The sequence below is a fragment of the Acartia tonsa genome, chromosome 2, assembly GCF_053477335.1.
Source record: "Acartia tonsa isolate MP-2025a chromosome 2, ASM5347733v1, whole genome shotgun sequence".
Taxonomy (NCBI): domain Eukaryota; kingdom Metazoa; phylum Arthropoda; class Copepoda; order Calanoida; family Acartiidae; genus Acartia; species Acartia tonsa.
In genome coordinates, this window is record NC_137261.1 from 33,752,003 (window position 1) to 33,775,463 (window position 23,461).

Here is a 23,461-nt window from a genome sequence, read left to right on the forward strand (position 1 = left end):
AGTGTGGGGAGTTTTATTAAGCTATATCACAGAATTGGAACTTAGACAATTTTAAATAAAAGTATAAAGAAAGAGAAGGGGAATTAAATGAAAAAAATACATAATATGAAGGGTCAAATAAAAAAAAACAAGAGGCACTGCTCGAGTTTTCAGGCAATAGTCGCCTTTTCCCCACTCTCTTTTACTGTTTTTCTCACCCTTCATTTTACTAAACCACCCCTTGTATACTTTATCACATTTGTGTTTATTTTGTTTAAATGTAATGCTGGAAAAAAGTTTCAACCATTTGTGATTTAGATTTTGTGTGGAAAGAAGTTGGAAGAGTTTTTGTTGTTCATAGCATACAAATAGGTTAATTATGGTTAAAACAGTGAAGTAACTTCTTTTACAGTTTAATCTACATTTGGTTTACCCCCAAAAAAATAATGTTTAGTTTAGAATATAAATAACTTTTTTGTAAAGAAATATAAGTTATTATAATACCTAAAAAACTTGGAATGATAATGATCAACATATATTGTTGAAACATTTATTTGACATGGGTTGATTTATGAAAAAAAAGTTAACTACTAATTAAATTAGGGGAGTAATTAAAACTATTTTCTAAAATCACCGATAAAAAAGCAGGTTCTTAAAATTGCGGAGTATTTGTGAAGGGATTTTTTAAAGACAGAAAGGTATAGGTGTAGAGACTTTCAATTCTAGAATTTAAAATTTGATAATGACAAAACCAAGTGTGAATAAGATCGCAATGGTATTTTATATAATTAAATTGTATATTTCTTGGATGACTTAGGATAAAGAAAAAAGTGCAATAGCTTCATCATGTAAACCATACACGATTTACATTTTATTTTAGCAGAATAAAAATGCAGACAACTGGAAATGAGAACAACAAAAAAATAGTGGACCCAGCACAAAGGTATTAAACCATCTACAAACTCTTTTATTCAATTCAGAGTTGCATCAGTTTTAAATCATTTTGTCTCAATTTTAAGTTTTTAAAATACTTTTGTATTATATTATTCATGTTTTAATGAAGTTTAGTTCTTACAGGAAAGTAAATGAATATAAGAAGAAAATAGCTTTGGTTGAAGGAAAAAGAAGGGTAAGAAATTTATATCTAACAAAAAAATTCAGCTGTGCATATCTATCATCAAATGAGTGGATCTTTTTTTTAATCTATAGAAATGAAATGTAACTTGAAGAATGAACGACAATATGACAGACCATGCTGGATGCTTTTTCGCATTTCTTCCATATCGCTACAGTGCATGCATTATAGATTAGATAAATATAATATGTTTTCTCGTATTCATTCGAATCCGGAGGATAGGAACCGGTTCTCATCCATACGAAAAAACTATGTCTAGCATCGTATTATATCCAGTTTTCTACGAATATAGAAATGTACAATCATAAGATTAAAACCTTTTATTTATAATTTATAATTTTAATCTTATAATTGTACATTCTATATCCGCGGAAAGCCGAGAAATAACTATTAATACTTTAATAGGCTATTGTAAATGAGTTTGAGAAAGAGCGAAATGCCAACAAGCAGGCAGAAGTTATACTCGAGAAAGAGGTAAAGGTAAGGTGTTTGCAGTAAGTTATAAACATTACTTCAATTTTATATCCTTGCTAAAAGCTTAACATGAATATAAGGTGGAAATAATTAAAAAGATATTTCTTATCCCTGTTTTTAAGAATAATTCCTATTTACAGTATACGTTACAAAAAAAGACCGGTCTTTAAAATGGTCTAGTCCCCCCCTCTTATAAAATTGTAACCCCATTTTGTGTGTGTGTGATCTTTATATACATTTATAAAGATGTTTGTTGCGGTCAATTAGATCAAAGAACATTTAACGACATGCAGCAGGCTATAAAAGAAAATGTTAAAAATGTCAAAATACCACCTAGTATTATTTTAAGTGAATTTTAATTAAGCCGAAAAAAATACAATGAAATTGATTTTAGCATGGGGTTTGTTTAGAGTTTTATCTACAGAATAAAATTTTGCGTCCATAGACACCTTGCCCAGCTTCCTAGCTCTCATACGAGTCATTTGAGGCTAAAAAGTATGTATTGAGAACTCAAAATATAGAATCGGTGGAATTTTGATATTTTGAATATCTTCTTTTATAGCCTGCTAAATGTCGGAAAATGTTCTTTGATTTAATTGACCGACACAAACACCATCATACATGTATATAAAGAGCACACACAAAAAAATAGTTTAACAATTTTATTAGAGGGGGGGGGGGGGGGCTAGGCTATTTTAAAGACCGGTATTTTGGTTTTTTTACTGTCTGATTTTAGAGCTTCAATTTTATGGATTTTATCATCCTTGTTCTATTATTTTCCTTGTTAAAACCAAGTACAAGATAACTTTGTTAACAAAAAAAATAAAAAAATTAACATTTTGATTCATTAAAGATTATTTTGATGGAAAAGAAATAGGTTTTTTATTCGAAATATCCTTCTCTATAAAATTGGACAATAGAATTAAGAAAATAAGTAAAGTTTTTAGTATTATCGAGAAAGATATTCAAATTCTTTAATAACCGAATATTTTCAAATAACCATTTTCCTAAAAAACATGAGAACTAAATTCCAAATAACATGATCTGAACATTAAAAATCTTATTTATTTTAGTTAATGAGCGATAATCTACTGCGTAGTGGGTCAACAAAGGAATGTATTCTCAAACGATTGAAGGAAGAAAGAAAGAAACCACTACTGGATCAAAAGCTATATGAAAGGTATAATTACAATTCAAGTATTCAAACCTTCACACACACTTCATTGAACAAATATTGATGAATTTCATTTGTGAAATAGCGAATTCTAAATTAAATAAATACCTATTGGAATATTAACAGCAAGTCTTAAAGAGAAGGAGAGGGTAATTCCTCACTAACTCTGTCCGTCTGTTTCTAGGAAGAATGGTACGAATCACTGCCCAAACTGTGATTAAACTAAAGAAATTAAAAAAATTACCGAAAAATTGCTAGACAGAGTAGAGGGAATGGCTTGGCTTGCATGTAAAAGAAGTGTAATCAAAGGGTTAATTTTCTGCTATTGTTGAAATCAAGAAAAAGTCAATGCGATTTTGACAAACAATTCTAAAGGAAAATTTTCCCACAACCCCCTTCTCTTTTATCTCCCCTTCTTACCCACACCACTTCTGTTACGTCAAAAAAGTTTTACTCCAACTTGACTCCAACAAAATATTAAATTTTGCGACATTTCTAATTGGAATTAATTGGCTGAATAACAGCCGATGGTTGAACCTAAGGACCTTGGTGATTTTTAATGTCCTTTAGAATAACCTAACAATGATAAGGTTGAGCCCTAATTCTGCTGTGATGACACTTGACAACAAAGTTCTGGACTTGAAAAAAAGGTTCAATAAACTCAGATATAAAACAAATAAAAAGGTATCAACAAACCAGAGAGGCTTAATAACCATAAAAGAAGTGTTACATTAACATAAATAAAGCAACAGAAATAATAACAATCATTAAAACCTTGAACAATAATGCTTTTACAAATATTACAAATCTAAAACATGTAAAGTAGATTGTAGATATAATGGAAGAATAAACATGAGCCTAAAATCTGGACATGGCTTCAATAACTAAAGGAAGATAAGTAAAATAATTTCAGGTATTAAAATTTAAAAATTCAAATTGCATGTTTTGTGTTTAACTAGATTACGTTCATAACTGTTTTTTTTTTAAATTGCTTTTTTAAAATTTAGGTTTACACTAGGTTTTAACTTAATTTGCATCTATGGAATGGCTTTTGATTTGTTTATATATAATTGCATGTGTATGTAAAATTTTAAATCATCGGCCATTTCAACAAAACTATCATGCTTCCAACTTTTCCGCATATTCATAATAATAATTGCAAAGACAAAATGTATTGTCTTTCTCTAGTGCTTGTTTATTATTGCAAAAACAACACCTTTGTAAACTGTATGCTAATTCATCATTATTATATTAATAATCTTACATATGTAATTCTGAAATATTGTCAGATATTTCATAAACAAATTTGCAGAAGGTCAATTTACATATACAAAACTAATGTTAATGTTTTGTTAAAAGGGGTAGTTTCACGAAATGCATTTGAACTTAATTTAGTGAACCGGATATATTTTGCTAGTTAATGGATTAATCTATACTTATATGGCATATATTTGAAAGAATTTCAATTTTCTACCACGTACTTTTTAAAATATCAAGACTTGAAAATCGTCTTTTAGTAATATTGAGTTAAATCGCCCCCCTCTATAAGCATGAATTGTCACCATGATAAACATACCAATGATGCAACACATAGCTTAATATTATATTTCATTCAATAAAGATAAAGGTGTGCACATAATATCACAATATATGCAATTTAAAAAGACGATTTTCAAGTCTTGATATTTTAAATACTACATGGTAGAAAGTTGAAATTCTTTCAAATATATGCCATATAAGTGAAGTTTAACCAATTCACCAGGAAAAAATATGCGGTTCACTAAATTAAGTTCAAATGCATTTCGTGAAACTACCCTTTATAGAAAGTCTTAAATATTGTTTTAATGGGTTTCTAAAAGAACATGAACTTTAAAGGAAGTGTAAACGTAAAAATTTCTCATCTAATTATCAAATCTTAACATTTTCTAAGAACATTCTAATTTACATACTTTATGCGTTGATTTTCTGTAATATGCTAAGCTTGGCTCTTATGGATGTTGATATTCTTATTTTTGAATGTATGACTTAATCAAATGTATTTACTTAGCGACCATAGAACCCTACCCCATTTATTTTCAGAATTAATTTCTAAAACGTGGGGTGGGGGGGGGGGGGGAGTTTCTAATCTAGGTATGGACAATTTTAACTTCATGTGTTTTTTAACCAAAAATTATTTTATATTAAAAATATTATGTTATATTGTAAATGATATACATCAGAATGCCTCTATAAAATATCCAAGCATGAAACGCAATGTTTCTAGATTCCTATAATTGATTTTATATTAAGCTTGAATATGTGCAAGCATTGGAGGCTGAGGTGGAGAAGATTAACTCAGATTTAGAAGATAAGCCACTAGTTCAAGCTTCACATGAAGAACAAACTATGAGGTAAGTAAAAAAATATTGATGTCCGTCTGTCTATAGCAGAAATCTCAAAAACCACAGAATTGATTTAGTTATGGTTTTAAGGTTTAAAAAAAAAAGGTTTTTCTGACAGACTTCTTTAATTATAGAGTAGCTTTGCAATCTAAAAAAATATATATTTTATAACTTACATTTAAAAACATTTTTTGAAGCTGTGCAAATCATTTTTTTATAATTTAATGATTTTAGATATCTTGAGAATGAAATCAACAAGACATCTTTAAAAATGATGGAAGCAGATATGGTTAAGAAAAAGTATGAAGTTATTCTTGAAATGTTAAAAAAGGTATTTTAAAAATGATTTTTGAAGAATAAACTACTAATGATAAAAAAAAATAAGTCAGGGAAAAATTATGAAATATGAAACCTATATTGCAATTGTTTCAAAAAAAAAGAAAAGTGCATTCCCACATAGATATTTGATCTTATTTTAAGAAAATGGTTTATTGATATATCACCTGATTTATTGTTTTGAGAAAATTATACTGCAACCTCCTAATTATAGGAAAGGTCAGGGTATGCCAGCCACATAAAAAGACTGGAAAGTATAGGTAATGAGACTGACATGGAAGTAATGATGTTACAAGCAGATAATGAAGAAGCACTGAACTACAGAGACACTTTGCGCAGAGAACTCAAGGATTTGCAAATTCAGTAAGTGCACATTCACAGTATCAGAAAGAATATTTTTTGAGTGCAAAAATTAAGGAAGTGCATGAACAAGGATAGTATCTAAGAAAACTAAAGTAGACTTTAGGAATTGATCATCATGATCAAAGTTAAAATAATTAGTTATGAATTGACATAAAACCTGTTACACATTAGTATGGTTTTAACTAAGTTTAATTTAACTTTATCAATAGTCATTTCAAATCAAATGTAATTTGACTACAATCATTTAACTTTATACAGATATGAGATAAACACGAAGGAGCGAGAAAGAATAATGATATACAGCAGAAGAGATGTGGCCAGGAAACAAGAAAACTTTTTTTCTGAAGCTACAGTTCGCCAAAGCCATGATAGTAGAGTAAATACAATTGGATTCTTTGGCTCAACTAGAAGCATAGATGATGTTAGTTTGGTATGTTTTTCATTATAAGGGAGAAGTAATTTGTGCTTGTATTGTGTAAAATCTGTGAGTTAGCTTCAGTCGAAAGCAATTGTTAAGTCTATTTGTTATCAAATATGTGTTTAATTATACTATGCGATTTGTCATTAATAAGAACAGTTAATAATCGCTTTTCATTGAAGCTAACTCATGGATTTTACGCAATACAAGCACTAACTACTTCTTCCTTTATGAAATATATTTATATTATGTAAACTATGTCATATAAAATGGGCATTTTTACTCAGTCAGATGTATCAGAGATAGGAGGAGGAGAGTACAGTGAGCAAGAATTTGATGATGCTTTTGAGAGAATGAAAAAGGCAGCTGGAGTTAACTCGATTAAAGAAGTTGTAGCAAGATTCCAAACCCAAGGAAAAACAACTCAGGTAATCTTTCAACTTTCAAGTTAAATACTTTGTTCCTGTTTATAAACAAAGTGCCTTTTTTCAAAATTGTACCATAATGATAATGTTATTTTAGATGTTGGAATCACAACAGACTAAAGCAGAAAAGGATGTCAGAGACCTAGGAAATAGAAAAGATGAATTAAAAGCAGAATGGGAAACTGTCAGGTAAATTCCATGATATTATCCAACAGTTAGCAAGATCTTTCACTATTGATATATTGACAGATATCATTCCATTACATGCATAGGTTATTAACTTAATTTTTTTAAAAATAACCTATGTACTTTTAATGACTTTCAGATTTAACACTTTGTTTTGATATTCCTTTTTAGATACATTGGACAAGATGAAGATCTTGTAACAGCTCAGAAACTTGGTGAACTCTCTGTGGAAATTGACAATACTCAATACAAAACAAAGGAGCTTAAAGAAAAAGTACTGTACCTTGAGAAGACTACAGACAATATCAAGTATGCATATTTTAAATAAAATATGAAAATTGATTAATCTTATCCCTATTTAATCTTTTGTTTTTTAGGATTGTTTTGATTCAAATGGTTGGAAAAAGACACTCAAAAATAGACAGCCTTGATGTAAGTTTTATTTCTGAAGATTATTTTATACATAAATATCTCTATGCTCTTTGAAATTTTTTATTTGATTAGCCATAGTTTCTTATAATTTGGACCTAAGACTCCTGGAATAAAACAAGACACTTTTGTGCAGCCACCAGAGCCAGCTCAAGCTCTAAATTCAAGTACTTTAAAGGAACCATGCAAGAAATATACTGCTATAACTGCTGAAAGACTGCCATGAGTAGACCCAATACCCAAAATTTGAAGCCTCCAGCTTCAAAAACAAAAAAGTTATAGACATTTCAAAATCATATTTTTAGTACAATGGAAATTTTGAAAGTTTTTCATTGCTAATAATAGAATTTTCAATATTAAAATACATCACATAGAAAGAAAATAATAAGCTTATTTTTGGAAGAAACTTAGGATACCAGTAACTGATAATATTATTACAATAAAAACACTCTTCTTTATAGTCAAAATCCTTTTAAAAAATTTAATTTGCGTTGTATTGAGAGTACTGTAGCGTTAGAATGCCAGCCTCTAGGATTTCCAGCCAGTCAGAAGCCTGAGTCTACACTAAGTCTGCTGAACAACCAATGAAAATTCTTAAAAAGTTTCATTGTACAAAAAGAATCATTTTGAAATATCTGTAACTTTTTTGTTATTGAAGCTGGAGGCTTCAAATTTTAGGTATTGGGTCTACTCATGGCAGGCTTTAAGCAGTTAAAGTGGGGTATTTTTGCAGGATTCCTTTAAGACTTGACAGACTGTCTCATGAAAGCACCTTATTATTGCCTCACCCTCGCTGGTAATAGACTTGATAATTAGGAATCTAAACTACCTAACATGTTGTGATAGCAACACATTGGGTTTGAACTTGAATTCTCATCATTGTACCTTAGTGTGTTACCACAGAGCTACGGTGCCCCCTTGTAATTTTCTTTATTTCAGGTGCTTTCTTTGGTGGAGAACATTATAAATGAAAGTTGGACCAAAGCTAATGGCTTTACTATTGATGAAATTAGAGAAGATGATTATTATGAGGAGTTTACAAAGAGAGATGTTCCATTCTTGAAGAGATTGGAAGATAATGGGTAAGCTTTGTAATCTTTAAACTGTTTTTAACCTATTTTTTTATCATATATCAAAAATATACTATGACACCAGTAGAATCAGACTGCAGAGCCCAAATTTGAATTAAGTCCCCAATAAACTTTTTTTGGGGGATTTAAAAATCAATTTTATATGTTGCTGTGATCATTTTGATGGAAGCAAAAGCATTTTTTAGTTTGGGGTTAAATTGTTTCTTACAGAACAATTTGATGTGATTCAGATTATATCAATACAATAATAAAAACTCTACTCTGTTCGATGCAAATAATTTTTTTCTAAAACAATAATTTATATAGAAGAAATTTAACATTAAAATAAAACATATTATTCTGAAGTCTGAACCAATTAGAAGTCTCGTTTCATTTCAGTTTTTTACAATTCAAAAAAGAGTGTTTTTACAAAGTGACTTATTTCTAATGTAGTTAAATAATTTTTATTTAATTAAAAAGAAAAGAATGAAAACTATACACATTAAAGATACATGCTTTTTAGAAATATTTTAAAAAATAAGTTTGAATAATCTTATATTTTATCATATTTGTATATGTGACAAAAAAAAATTGTTGTATTGCGTAAACATTTGTTGTCATCTTTCACTATTTAACCCTTTACAGCCAATTTTTTTTGTGTTTTAAATAAGTGATGGAAAACAAGCACGATAAAGTTAATTCATTGATATATTGTAAAGAATTAAGTTTTTAATGAATTAATTTAGATGAAATCAAAAGGCCTAATTTTACTCTATACCAGAATACTATATATATGAAGCAAAACACTCTAAAAGCTACGAATTTTACCCAAATAAAAAAAGACCTTTTGCTCTGATCAAAAAAGACCACAGCAACAGTAAAATTAATTTTTAAATTCCCTCAAAAAAGTTTATTGGGGACTTAATTCAAATTTAGGCTCTGGAGTTTAATTCTACTGGTGTCATAGTATATTTTTGATATATGTTTTAAAAATAGGTTAAAAACAGTTTAAGTTAATGTAACAGTTGTTGACTATATTACTTTGTATTTCAGTATTATTTAAATGATTTTTCTATTTTGATTGTCTAAAAAGAATATCTAACATCCTAAAAAATCTTATTTCCCCATAAACCCCTTCTTACCCACTACCCTTAAGTTACATCAAATAACAAGTTTTTTGCCAACTTTATGCCAACATAATATTTCATAATCAGCAATTTCAAATGGAATAAATTTGGTGAATAGCAGCCCCTGATATTTACTAGATAATAATTTTTTAGGCCAACAAAGGAGGATGATGATGAGGATGAAGAAGATACAGGACTTGATGAAGATGATGAGGAGGTACAGGGGACTATGCACAAACTAGAGCAAGTGATTCTAAGTACCTTCCAGCAGTGATTCTAAAAGTTTTTTTGTGTGAATATACTAGGGTTATGTTTAATGTTGTTTTATCAATTTCAAAAATAAGTTTCACCATGGTTATATATGAAATTTTTTTGTGAAATGTTAGGCATTTTTTTGCTATATATCATCACATCTTTTGTTGAGTTCAAACTGCTGTGACACAACATTAATCTTTTCGTATGAAAAATGTTTAGAGCATATGATTGTGTTTTGACATGTTATTTTATTTGAACCTTTGAACTTAACAAAACATTTGATGATATTTCATCAAAAATTTATTAACATTAAAGTTTTATTCATAGAAAACAATGGTGAAACTCATTTCAAAAATTGATAAAATGATATTAAACATAGCCCTAGTATATTCACTAAATCAACATTTAGAATCACTGCTGGAAAGTGCTTAGAATCACTTGCTCTCGGTCGTGCATAGTCCCCTAAATCTCTAAAAAAAAAATATGTGAATCTGTCAGTCTGACTGAATCAAAAGATATAGTCTAACTAATAATCCTACATTTAAAATTTTTTTTTTACTCATATCATATTTATTTGATTTATTGGTGAGAAGCTGTTACTTATGTAGCACATTGCTTTAACAATTAATGTTTAACGAATTGGTACTTTTCTGTTTTGCTGTCCTAGTATATACTTCTCTACAGAGATTAACAAAAGGAAAAACTTTGTTAGACTATAAAAATCTACACTCTCTATTGCTCCATATTACTAAATGAAAAGGTATAATCATTAAACGAAAAATACTTTTAGATTCCAACAAGACAAAGTTTACAGAAGGCATCAGAAATTATTTTGTCAACAAAAGCATCATCTCAAGTTAATAAACGTGGAAGAAGAGCAATTTAAAGTTGTTCAAATATTGTCTAATTTAATTTTTGAACTTGTGCTACCTCATAATTAATAAACTTTTAAATGTTAGCAATCTTTTGTACTTAACAAATTAATTTCTTTTAAAATAAAATAGTGCGCTCTGTCTCTTATTTATTGTATACTTTTGTACTTTTCCCTTAAAACTGTCCTGATTACCAGATTTTAAAATATTAATAAGGATGTAATAAAAGATTAAAGAACGTTTGATACAAAAGTAATTTTATTTTATGGGGTACTTTGTAAAATTAGACTTTTACTTCAATTACCAATATATTCAAAATGAGTAAATAAATATGGGTTTAATAGAAAAACATCAAAGCTAATTTTAATGATAAAAGAAAAACATGGTTCAATTTAACATAAATATTATATATTGGAAAAGATGTAGAAAAGTGCATTGATTTGATGAGATCAAGTATCAAACAAAACTGATATCTTTAGGCTATTTCATAATCTTCATGTTAAACTAACATGATTTCTCTGTGTTCAAAGCTTAAAATCTTGTTATTTTCTAGACCAATATGGTTCTCCTTTACAGGGGGGGGGGGGGGAGGGAGGGGGGAAATTTTAACACATTTGCATACCTAGGTACCTAGGCTTTATCTTTGGACTGAGAGGATAGGTTACTAAAGATAAAATCATGATGAATTTCACGAAGTTTTAAGATTTTTTGGGTAGACCTCCAGATTCCGGAGCTGCAGGCCTCCAGGTAGTCTCTGTACAGGTAAATATGAAAAAAAAAATTTTGTAACAAATCAACTTATAAAACAAAATATGTATTTTTTTTTCTTCAAATATGTAAATAATATTAAAAACGATGCATATTTTGTTTTATAAGTTGACCTGTAACTTAATTTTTTTTTTTCATTTTTACCTGTACAGAGACCACCTGGAGGCCTGCAGCTCCGGAACCTGGAGGTCTATCCAAAAAATCTTAAAACTTCGTGAAATTCATCATATAAGAATGATTTTATCCTCTCAGTCCAAAAATAAAGCCTAGGTACCAGGTCTACGCAAATGTGTCAAAACTCCCCCCCCCCCCCCCTTAATCTTCTAATAGGTTCTTGAAGGAAAGATTTATAATAATTTCGGTAAAGGGTACATAGAGGCATCTGGGGGCGTGAAGCCGCTATTTCAGATTGAAATAAATAAATATAAATAAACTATTTCAGAAACAGCAAATACACACTTTCATCTTTATTTCATTATGGTATACATAACATATATAAATACCCAGTCAAAAAATTTGAACATTTATTTAATTTAAGAGGAATTCTTCATGAAACATTTATAACTTTAATCTAAAGATGCTTTTTACCTTGATATAAACATCTAAGAATACTCATTTTTTTTGAATACCCAAACATACCAGCGTATTGATGTATATCAATAATGTAATTAACAACTCTCTCCTATAATATCAAAGAAAAATTAATGACTGCAATCATCTGACTCTAGTTAACAGCAGGGAGAGAGGGGACATTAGGTTGTTTATTAAACTAGCCCCCAAAGTTTTATAATAACGTTTTCTTATTTGTTGGCTTAAGAACTTTGGGGACTTTCATTAAATTGAATTGACCCGCCCCTTGAACCACCCACAGGCCCTGAACACCATGTCCCTGTCCAAGCTGGCGAAGTTCTCCTTAATAATGGCAATGAGGGAGGTCTTTGTGGCATGGGCATGTCTATTGGTGCATGCTCTAAAGTAGCCACAGGCCCAAAAGTCCATTGGATTAAGATATGGGCTGCTGGGAGGCCACATCTCCTTCGGGAAGTGAGTAACCGCAGGATCCAAAGGGATAGTTCACTATTTTTTTTTAAAAATGCACTTCGTGGTTCTATCCCTTTACCCATCTTTCAAGCTAACCTTCGACATGGCGGCTCTCATTTGTGCCACTGTTGAGCTAGAACAACGTTCTATACCTTTTTGGAAATGGCATAAAGATTTACTTAGGATTGTCAGCGCAATCCATAGTCTAAAATGAGTTTTAGGGTTCCATATTGGCCCCTGTTGTCAAGAACCGAGATATATTCCGAGATTTTAGACGTTTTTGACATCTCAAAATCTGCCACGTTTTACTTTGCCGGAGTACCACGGCCAAGAAAGCTGGGATAGAGCTCTAGTCTTTTCTATTGTCTTACTTATGTATCTAACAATAACCTTAGCAAGTTTTATAAGTCTATCTCATGTACAGATGGACTGAGGTCAGATTTAGTAGGCCATAGTCGAGAATACAGTGTATAGTACGGGCGGACTCCGAATCTGCCTTGTTGAACATATGCGCAGCCAGCTCGGAGTACATGTCCTCCATCGTCCAAAGATTTTTATTGGCAAAAAGGTCATTACATAAGCTTTCTATAGTGGGGCCAAACGTCATGATTGGCTAAATAGTTTTGGAGCTATGGCCGTTTGAAAAATGTCCGGTTTTATATGCCCTACCCTGTATGTATATAAAAAATTAAAGAACCTTGAATCAAAGTGAAAATCTACACTCGAGAAAAGATTAAGGTAAATTAAAGTGATTTAGGTCGATAGTCAGCAGATTAAAAGGAAACAAGGATGACAACATCCATAAGTAGCGAAGCACAAAAAATCATGGATGGGAATACGTACAAGTAGATTTAGAGTGTATTTATTAAAATCAAGAAAAGATTTATTGGAGAAAATAAACACATATTTTGTATAATCATGAAGGTCAAAGAAAATTAAATAAAAGATGCTCATAACAATAGGAAAAATTATTTTGATACTGATATCCCAAAAAAGTTTTAAAATTGGACCAAAAACACCAAAGATATGGGGAAATATGTAAATCATATAAAAATAGCCAAAAACCTGCTAAAAGACAGTTTTATTGCCATTGTTGTTTTCTTATAATGACAGGAAATTAAATTTTTATATCCTTGACTTAAAAATTTGGAAAATCGGACTATATACATCAGAAATATCAGAAATAACTATCATGGTTGTTTTCTTTAAATTACAGGAAATTTAATTTTGATATCTATAACTAAAAAAATTTTGGAAATCGGACCATATACACCAAAGATATGGAAACAAATGTGAAAGAAAAACAAAAATAGCCTAAAACCTGCTAAAAAGCGGTCCAACCGCCATTGATGTTTGATAGTTAATTGTGCTCCTTAATAGTGGGAATGTTGTCAAAAATTTCAGCCTTTTATCTTTTATAAAAGCCGAGAAAATCACGTTTCTCCCAAACTAAGGCAGACGGACATACGGACAAATTACAGAGTAGCTTCGCTACTAAAAAGAAAAAGTGTGTCATAACTCATAACTAGATTAACAAAAGCAGATAGACATTGAATGGACAAGAGGCGACCTACGCATATAGTGTCCTAGATTTATTAGGCTTGGTTAGATGATTCAAAACCTGAAAGAACTGTTCTGTTAGTCCTACTATTGCCAAAATTAGTTTTTTACTTAGACGGACATACAAATTACAGGATGCAGACATCTTTAGTGTCCTAGATTAAATAGACTATGTTGAAGGATTTTACAACTGTAAAATCAATTCTTCTATCTATACTAATAGCCAAAGTTAGAGCTTTTTGCTAAACTGAATGATTTTGGGGATGATGATCTTAAAGATGCTCTTACCAGTGGTGATGGTGACCCAGATGGTATGAGGGTTGACTTTCCATTACCTCATGGGGCAAAGCCCCTAGAGGCTAGGGGCGAAGCCACTAGTGTTATATAATAATCAATGCATCAGTATCTTCGTTCAAAAACGATATGTTTTGTAAGCATTTTAAGAGTTATGGCCAAATACACGAAAGCACAAATAAAAACTTACAGCCTTATATCATGTCTGTTACCTGTTTTCGGCCAGACGTGCCACGCTGCAATCATTTTCATATCCTCCCCATTGATTCTAGTTCAATTCCAATATGTTGCTTTTAAACACAATTCACCTAACTACTATCATTTTGTAAAAAGCTAACTGCAAGAACGTAAAACAAACAAACGGACGATCCAATCATTCCGAAATAACTATTCCGATTCGATTGCATTTTTCAGAAAACTTATTTTGTTTTAGGCATTTTTTCGACTCTCTTTTGAATTCGCGCTTAAATGATAGACAAATATTTTTTGTTTGACTTGTACTTGAAACAATGGTAATAAGATTCAAAGCATTAACCCTAAATCAGCAAAAAGTAATTACGGAAAAGTGTGTTAAAACTTAAAACTACATGCCTTAAAAAATAAGAAGAGAGTAAAAATACATGTAATTTAATATAACAATATAATTACAGTCCCTCATTCTAAAATGTTTAATGCGTCAAAATTTAGGTTGTAAAATGCATGCGTATTTTTTATCTGTAATAGAAGGAAAATGTATTTCCTTTTTAAAATTCAAGAAAAAAAAACACATCGCAATTCAAACCCATAGCCGAAGGAACAAAATCAAATATAAAGAAGATTCACCTTAAAGGTTTAATTAAAGAGGGATTAAGTGATTAAATGGTGCAACATGCCTGCATTCCAGTGTGCACAATGTGGCCAATTGGAATATCAACATCATTAGAACACATATATTGCAGGAAATCCACAACCTGAAACATATAAATGTAAAAAAGGCTAAATCAACGAAAAGTGGTGTTGCTGGGTACAACTTTTATATTCAATATTAGAATCGTTTTATTATCTGGGAGAATGAAAGATCGTTCGAGACAGTAAAAAAGGAATAAGTACAATTATAGAGATGCCGCAAATCTTTAAAAGTGGAGTAACTAAACTTTCGAATATAGTATTTGAAACTCCCAAAAAGACACAAAAGTAAATAAAATAAAGATTGTGTTTAATAATAAGATGAAGACATTTAAATCTAGTAATATTTTACAGTTTTGATGATTTAATTTTATTGCTAAGAATTTTTAGTAAATTCTTCATACAAACTCGTGTATTAACTGTTGATAAGTTTCAGGATTTGATTTAACAACCCAAACAATTTACTGACGTTAACTGACAGTTTATGGAAGATTACAGGTACATGAAAAATGAATTAATATAGCATAAAGCAGTATGGAGGGTGGGGGGTAATTTTGCATACTAGAGCATACTCAGATATCAATAGACAAGGTACTAATTTCAGTTTATAGATGATTTGGGATAAACGTTTTATTTTAGGATATTCACAGAAATTTCATCATTTTTGTTTTACCTTCTGAGAGCCTGGTATTTTTTGTATGATTATATGCTCTGATTGAGGTTGATATGCTTTTACAAGTTTATTTAGTAATAATATGCAATATAGATTTAGATAAAGGTTTACTTCGGAGGTTGGAATCCCATAAATTGTCAAGGAAAGATATTCTTGATTGACCCCAAAATTCTTCCAAGTCCTTTTAATTTTGCAAATACTTGTCCTTGATCCTGATTAGATCCTTCTGAAGCAGACAAGTGACTTTAGCTGAGACTAGTCAGACCTGTCAGGATTAAAACAGTAAATCTTGCCAAGTCTAATTTGACACTTCTAATTTCCAAGTTGATTGAAACAGCGCAAATGCATTTTCATCTACCTATTTCATTTATTTTTTTATTACGTGTTGAACACCTATCCATTTTCTTAGCGAAAAAAAGCCACGAATTAACCTGGAGGTCCTAGCTCATAGAGTATTCCCTATTATGGCAGCGTATTTTCACATCTCCTAGTATTTAATTTAATGCAGATTATGTTCGTCTTCACTGTGGCAGAACTTTGAACATTTAATAATATTCATAACATAACAACACTTATTTTAATTTACAATACATTTTTCATACAAAGATTTAGGAGTTTAGCGTTTTTGCGAAGGGGTAGTTTCACGTAATGCATTTGAACTTAATTTAGTGAACCGCATATTTTTTGCTAGTTAATGGGTTAAACTATATTTATATGGCATATATTTGAAAGAATTTCAGTTTTCTACCACGTAGTTTTGAAAATATCAAGGCTTGAAAATCATCTTTTTGTGATATATGCAATTTAAAAAGACGATTTACAAGTCTTGATATTTTAACTACGTAGTAGAAAATTAAAATTCTTTCAAATATATGCCATATAAATGTAGTTTAACCAATTAACCAGGAAAAATTATGCGGTTCACTAAATTAAGTTCAAATGCATTTCGTGAAACTACCCCTTTAATTATTTATATTGGTCATCTGAAATAGTGGCCGCAAGTACAATTTATGTTTGGTCGGTGTAATTATATCACCATTTCTGTTGATTGTACAGCTACTTTACTTAAAAACTGTTTGTGCAAGACAAGTCTAAAATTATCATAACGCCCTGTAACTCTAAATTTTGGTTGAAAATACATCAATATTTTGACTAGTTTTAAGCTCACAATAAGTCAGTGAGGTGTTGACATTTTGATTTCTAAAGTCATGATATGTTAAAATTGCATTATCATCTAAAGAGAGTGAGAGAAACTTAATTTAGTATACAAGAACAATAGAAATAAACAAATAGTCAAAACTTTAATAATATTTGTATATTTGTTATTAGTTTTAGTGAATATGCTAGGTTTCTGTTTAATATACGAAACATGCAACATATACACAGATAGAGGGAGGAGAACCAAATTTTGGAAGGCACTAACTCCTGACACAACCTAATGCCAACATGAAAAATACTTTTTTTCTAAAGGTTTATTTTTGATTTCTAGAAAGGGCTAACCTCATGTCCTGCAGACCATAAATCCATTTTGGCAAATGAAGAATAATCACAGAGTGTTACACGTTCACGACTAGCTTGAAACTCTTCTGCAGCAGCCTAGACAAAATATTTAAATCTTAACAAATATAGAATAATCACGTGGCACATGTTCACGACCTTCCATATTCAATGCTTTTTTTTGGTTTAGCAAAAAATCCCAATAAATAAAAGATAGAAAAAAAATCTAATATATTTTAAAACTTTGTAGAGAGGACATTACATCCCCCCTACTACAATGAGTTTGAGCTGCTGCAGCTTATAGTAAATATTATTATCGTATGATACATTGCAGCAAATGTACGTTTTTTTGGACATTTTATCTAAGTTTACAAAAACCTTTATAAATAGATTAATTCTTGATGTATATAGTTGCTTAATATCAATTTAGAATCGGCATTGAAGTGAGAAAAGATACAGTCCTTCTTTTTTAGTTATTAAATATCTTAAAATGATTTTTTACCGTCAAAACTGAACCTCAAAATATTCGAATTTTTTCTCCAATGTCCTATTCTTAAAACATATTTTTATTAGGTACTTTATTTAACAACTAGCGGCTGAGCCCCTAGCATCTAGGGGCTCTATATTCAAAGGGACATGGAAGGGCAAAAAATAGCCTAAAACCACCTCAGGACCGTTAAGAAGCTTCACTGTAAAAGAGAACCATATGATATCAGTTCAGTGGTTAGCGAGATCCTTCGCTACAGACTGAAAAAAGCTTACTACTTTATATAATTGGATGGATGTAGATTTCTAATTAGCAGCGCAACTTCTCTAGAAGTTTGATTTGTCCTTGCAAACATTGGTTACTTTAAGATTTTTATGAAATTCAACAATACTTTGTTTGTTGACGGACTTGAAAATTCTCGTTTTTAAAGGTATATCCTAAATTCAGTGCTTCTCCTGTGATTTAGAAGATATAGGAACAAAATTGTATTCGGTGGACAATTAAAATATATTAATTAATAAAACGGTGATGTGACCGCCGTTCATTGCCGTTTTGCGTCGCCGCAATTTTTTTTATATTTCTTGCTGAATTAGACAATTTAGAATCATTTGAGACCATGTTGTTTTTTTTATTTGTTTTTTACCCTTTATGATAAGCCTGTCGCTGCCAAATTTATAGAAAAAAATAGGTCTCAAATGGTTCCAAATGGCATAATTCGGCAAGAAATGTAAAATAAAATTAGGCAAAGGCGTTTTTTAGGTTTTACTGACCCATCAAAAATATTTTGTTCAAATATCTTGAAAAGCACAGAAGAAGCACTGAATTTAAGATTTCCTTGATAAACAAGAATTTTTAAGTCCCTGTAGAGTTTGTTATAAGGATAAGATTAAAGGAATAAGAACAACATTATCTCAAATGGTTTCCAAATCGCCTAATTCAGCTAGGAAAATTTTTTTTTTGGCCCTGTTTTTATATGAAAGATACCAAACTTTGGGTAAGTATTGACCCAACCATAAAGATTTACTTAATTATCTCTAAAACTAAGCGAGTAGCACACAAAAAAAAATTGCTAGTATGTAGTGTTACTAGATCCCACAACCTCCCTTAAAGGTATATGGCAGACAAAAAATTTAAATTGAAATAAGAATTAAACATATATCCTTTTGGGCCCTATATTTTCTTTTCTTTTATCAATAAATCATTATCGCCCATGAAACAGTAAGTTCATTCCATTAAGTGGTAAACATTTGACTTAGCCGTTACCAAGATCTTAATTTCAAGATAGAAAGACAGGCAATGTTCTAAAATATTTAATTTATTTATTTAGATTAAATGTAACTTTCTTTTTTATATTTTTCTTGTAAATATAATAGATAAAATAACGAATCAAGTGCTATGCAAAAGTCAAATAGTTGATACTTTTATAAGTAGTAGGACCTCTAAAAGATTGCATATTTCTCATAAGAAGCCTTTTGGGCATCACTGGGACACATTTTTTTCTTATAACTATAATCAAATCAAATTAGAAAGGTACGTGTGAAGTGTGCCCAAGCGGCTTTTTTTGAAATATTTAGCAATGAATATAAAAATATCTTAATAAAGACGAAAGAAAAATTGTAATTTTTTTTTAAATGTCTGTAATACAACTAAAATGAAAGAAAATAATAATTTTTAAATTTTATTTCTGTAATTTATCTATTGCCATAAATGATTTTTATCATACAAAGCAATATAAAGATAAGCTTGCATTAAAATAAATTGCTAATATGATATGAGGTGGAAAACTTTAATTTCTTTGATTTTAGGATATTTTTTGTTTAGGTAGCCTACTATGAAGGGCTGGTACTTCGTCAATTTTAGTTATTTAAATGAAATTTCAACTCCTAGCTTTTCATCAATATACTCATATTATATAAATATTATGTTTAAAGCTAAAGATTAAATAGTTCGAAAATTTGAAATGTCAAACTTTGCTGCATTGTGGAAGAGTTATCATAAAGTCTCCTCTTTGGCTACAATAAAGAATCAAGTTTAAATGTAATGTTCCTTCCAATTATGGCGTACTATGTTAACTTACTACAAAGGTTGGGTATAGTCCCTTTCGTGACAACGTTCCTTAAGGGGCGTTTATTTGTATTTCCACAGTAGCTTTTCTCCTATTTCTAGCACCTGCGGGGGGGGGCTCTAACACTGCAGGGCTAATTACCTAACCCTGCGGGGCAATCACGTAACCCAATATAACCTAACCTAACCTAAAATAACCTATCAAAAGCCATTTTGAAAATAAGACACATCGCTCCTTAAGGGGCGTTGCCACAAAAGGGACTATACATACACCCAAAGGTTTTTTACGCTCTTTGTGTAATTTTTAAACGAGGCGGGGAGAAAATTAGAGGTCCACTGGCGGAGAAATTGTCTTTGTCCTGTAAAAAATACTAAAAATAACTAACTTGAAACCAAGGAGGTCTATGAAAGGAGTCAGTGATGGAAATAGGAAGCTTTATTGTTTCTCCCTGAAAAGATATCAACCTCACTTGCCAAAATTAAAGGGGGATGTGGAAAATAACCATTTGGGCAGGGGGGGGGGGGGTTTACTCGAGAACCCTTAGAGCTAGAGGGAGCTAATTTTGGATATAAGCTTCTATGGGGCCAAAGTTACTTTTAAAATTATCGTCGACCCCCCACCCCACCCCCAAAAATTTTTTTTTGGGGGGGAGGGGGCGGGTGGATTATACTATAGGATGTTTCTCATAAACGACTTGAGAAAAATGGAGCAAACCTTGGAATACAAGTTTTGTAGGCCTATATTTGATTTTAGAATTATCGTTGACCACCCACCTTCCCCAAAACCCCTAATTTGGGGGGGGGGGGGGTGAATTATACAATAGGGTGTTTCTCATAAACGACTTGAGATAAATGGAGCAAACCTTAGGATACAAGTTTTGTAGGCCTATATTTGATTTTAGAATTATTGTTGACCACCCACCCACCCCAAAACCCCTAATTTTGGGGGGGGGGGCGGGTGAATTATACTATAGGGTGTTTCTCATAAACGACTTGAGATAAATGAAGCAAACCTTAGGATACAAGTTTTGTAGGCCTATATTTGATTTTAGAATTATTGTTGACCACCCACCCACCCCAAAACCCCTAATTTTGGGGGGGGGGGGACGGGTGAATTATACTATAGGGTGTTTCTCATAAACGACTTGAGATAAATGGAGCAAACCTTAGGATACAAGTTTTGTAGGCCTGTATTTGATTTTATAATTATCGTTGACCACCCACTCACCCCCAAACCCCTAATTTGGGGGGGGGGGGGGGCGGGTGGATTATACTATAGGGTATTTCTCATAAACGACTTGCAGCAATTTTATTTTGGGTGCTACTCCCTTAGTTTTAGAGATAATTGGATGAAATCTTTTGGGCTGGGTCACTAATTACCCCAACTATTGGTATCTTTAAAAAAAACGGCTGCGAATCCGCCGTTTACCGCCGCCACCAAAAAAAATTTTTTTTATTGCATTTCTCGCCGAATTAGGCAATTTGGAATCATTTGAGACTATGTTATTTTTTTCAAAAATTTTTCGCCTTACAAGCAACCCTGCGGGGGATTTAGTAATTTTTTTCAAATTCTCGAAAAAAATAACATGGTCTCAAATGATTTTAAATTGCCTAATTCGGTGAGAAATGCAATAAAAAATTTTTTTTGGTGGCGGCTGTAAACGGCGGCGGGAGCGGCGGTCCCGCCGCCGTTTTTTTTTAAAAGATACCAATAGTTGGGGTAATTAGTGACCCAGCCCAAAAGATTTCATCCAATTATCTCTAAAACTAAGGGAGTAGCACCCAAAATAAAAGTCGAAACAAAATTGTAAGTAAAGGGGGGGGGGGAAATGTGGTGACTAATAGTGGGCTCGACGATAATTTTAAAAGTAACTTTGGCCCCATAGAAGCTTATATCCAAAATTAGCTCCCTCTAGCTCTAAGGGTTCTCGAGTAAACCCCCCTCCCCTGCCCAAATGGTTATTTTCCACATCCCCCTTAAATACAATTTATTTAAAAATATTAAAAATATAGTTTTGCAATATAGATACAAAACTCTTTTAGCATTCGAGTAAAAAAAATGTATTAGCCTTATAAAAAAAAGGGAATACGTTTTAGTTATATTTGTTATTGTCGGTTTTATTTGAAGTTTATGACAAATATAAAATTAAAAGGCATGCAAAATTTGGTCGACTATTTCTTCCAAAATGACAAGTGTAAGTTATATTCCTGACTCGACTCGGCTTCTTCCTGGGCATCTATACCAAGTAGGCCAAGATCCAAAGACTGGGGCTTTGCAAGCTTGAAGTACATGGGCCTCTCATAACCCATCACCTTTACAAATTATAATTTGGCTTAGTGAGTGAAACTTTGGATATATTATAAGAACTTGTCTTTTACCAAATACCAATTTCCTCCTTAATTAAAGTTGAACGGACAGAAAGGGTCAGTTTTCAAATATTAAATAATTGTTGATTTTTCAGTGGAATCTTCACTAATATTTAATGACTGTCAGCAGTAAACTAAACTGGGAGTGAGTAACTCGAATTATCCTAAATCTGTAAAACCAACAAAGAAAGTTAAAGTATCTTCACTAGTAGAATACTAGAAATCCCATTACCTGACCAAATTGAGCTCCAGCATTCAGCAATCTTGGAAAAATTGGACTAGTTCGCAAAGCTCGGCCTAAGTAACAAAAAAAAAAAAAGTCAAGCTGATCTATGTCAAGAAAACAGGTAGGGTGAGCCATCATTACTGTAAAAAATCATTTAAAAAACCGAAAAATTACTTTAATTGCATTCACAGTAAAATATTGCTAGAATCGAACCTTTCATGAAAGTATGAACTTAAAGCTAATAGAGGCCAAACGACTAAAGAAACATCCGATGTTTATGAATTAGACAATTTAAAAGTAAAATAAAATGACGATCTATATTAATATTATAAAAATATAATATTTGGTTTATATTTTCAGACTTAATACGTTAAAAATAATAAATTTCAGCCGGACAAAATCGATCTTTTTTGTATAGTATGTAGATAAATATTAACTATGCCTGTATTAAACTCTGGATGTGGATAATCTATGGCACAGTTAAGTCCAGGCACTTCTTTTACACGATCTCTTAGGAATCTAAACAAATGTTTGCACGTTTTAAAAAAAATATATTATTTTAACGATGACTGCAGTTATTGAGCAAACTATAGTTTATATTATATATAAGATTTAATTAAGTTAAGTATTTTCTTAGCTGTATTAGGGCAATTTAAAAATAATTCTAACCTTTTGTTATTATGCATACCAAGGCACCTAGAAATATCAAGACCATAAAGATCAAATGGAGGTCTGCCATTGACAATCCAGTCAGCAATAAGAGTGCCAACCCCACCAGCAGACGCGATACCATTACTTCTCATCCCAGCAGCAACATAATAATTTGATATCTCAGGTGCTTGACCTTTAAATAAAAAAAATAACACTACATTAAAATTATAAAGCCTTCTATAATTACCTTATTATAAATAAGAACATTTTTCTGCTTAAAATCACGTAGGTATAGGTTTCGTGATATGTGTCAAGTACATGACA

At 31.1% G+C, this 23,461-nt stretch overlaps 2 protein-coding genes and 1 long non-coding RNA gene across 6 annotated transcripts in view; 2 read left to right on the forward strand and 1 right to left on the reverse strand.

Moving 5' to 3' along the window:
- The window catches only part of LOC145312427 (pyruvate dehydrogenase phosphatase regulatory subunit, mitochondrial), a 68,942-nt gene that overhangs the window by 34,798 nt on the left and 10,683 nt on the right, over window positions 1-23,461 (reverse strand). For all 4 annotated transcript variants that reach the window (XR_013877007.1, XR_013877006.1, XR_013877008.1 and 1 more), the window contains exons 13-20: window positions 23,156-23,330; window positions 22,929-23,005; window positions 22,493-22,557; window positions 22,101-22,206; window positions 20,280-20,341; window positions 17,346-17,441; window positions 15,160-15,237; window positions 14,500-14,555 (exon numbers count right to left, since the gene is read on the reverse strand). Coding sequence is in view for 1 of the 4 variants with exons in the window: in XM_080151670.1 (XP_080007796.1) it covers window positions 14,500-14,555; window positions 15,160-15,237; window positions 17,346-17,441; window positions 20,280-20,341; window positions 22,101-22,206; window positions 22,493-22,557; window positions 22,929-23,005; window positions 23,156-23,330 (715 nt within the window). In the remaining 3 variants the exon portion in view is untranslated. The remainder of the gene's footprint in view (window positions 1-14,499; window positions 14,556-15,159; window positions 15,238-17,345; window positions 17,442-20,279; window positions 20,342-22,100; window positions 22,207-22,492; window positions 22,558-22,928; window positions 23,006-23,155; window positions 23,331-23,461) is intronic.
- On the forward strand, window positions 722-8,386 carry LOC145312323 (outer dynein arm-docking complex subunit 3-like). Its single transcript, XM_080151567.1, has 13 exons — window positions 722-754; window positions 1,520-1,594; window positions 2,662-2,768; window positions 3,353-3,446; window positions 5,052-5,152; window positions 5,378-5,474; window positions 5,694-5,842; window positions 6,101-6,272; window positions 6,548-6,688; window positions 6,783-6,874; window positions 7,043-7,180; window positions 7,249-7,303; window positions 8,240-8,386. Exons 1-13 carry the CDS (start codon window positions 722-724, stop codon window positions 8,384-8,386), a joined length of 1,401 nt encoding a protein of 466 aa, XP_080007693.1.
- LOC145312786 (uncharacterized) lies at window positions 9,650-10,765 on the forward strand. The gene is made up of 2 exons (XR_013877121.1): window positions 9,650-9,714; window positions 10,543-10,765. It is a non-coding gene; the product is annotated as an uncharacterized LOC145312786 (long non-coding RNA).

What these genes read in the sequence shown, in the direction of transcription:
- LOC145312323 (XM_080151567.1), top strand. Translation starts at nt 722, where the DNA reads ATGACAAAACCAAGTGTGAATAAGATCGCAATG. An exon ending in GTGTGAATAAGATCGCAATG is followed by an intron (nt 755 to 1,519) that starts GTATTTTATATA and finishes ATACTTTAATAG; the next exon opens with GCTATTGTAAATGAGTTTGA. An exon ending in GATCAAAAGCTATATGAAAG is followed by an intron (nt 2,769 to 3,352) that starts GTATAATTACAA and finishes AACAATGATAAG; the next exon opens with GTTGAGCCCTAATTCTGCTG.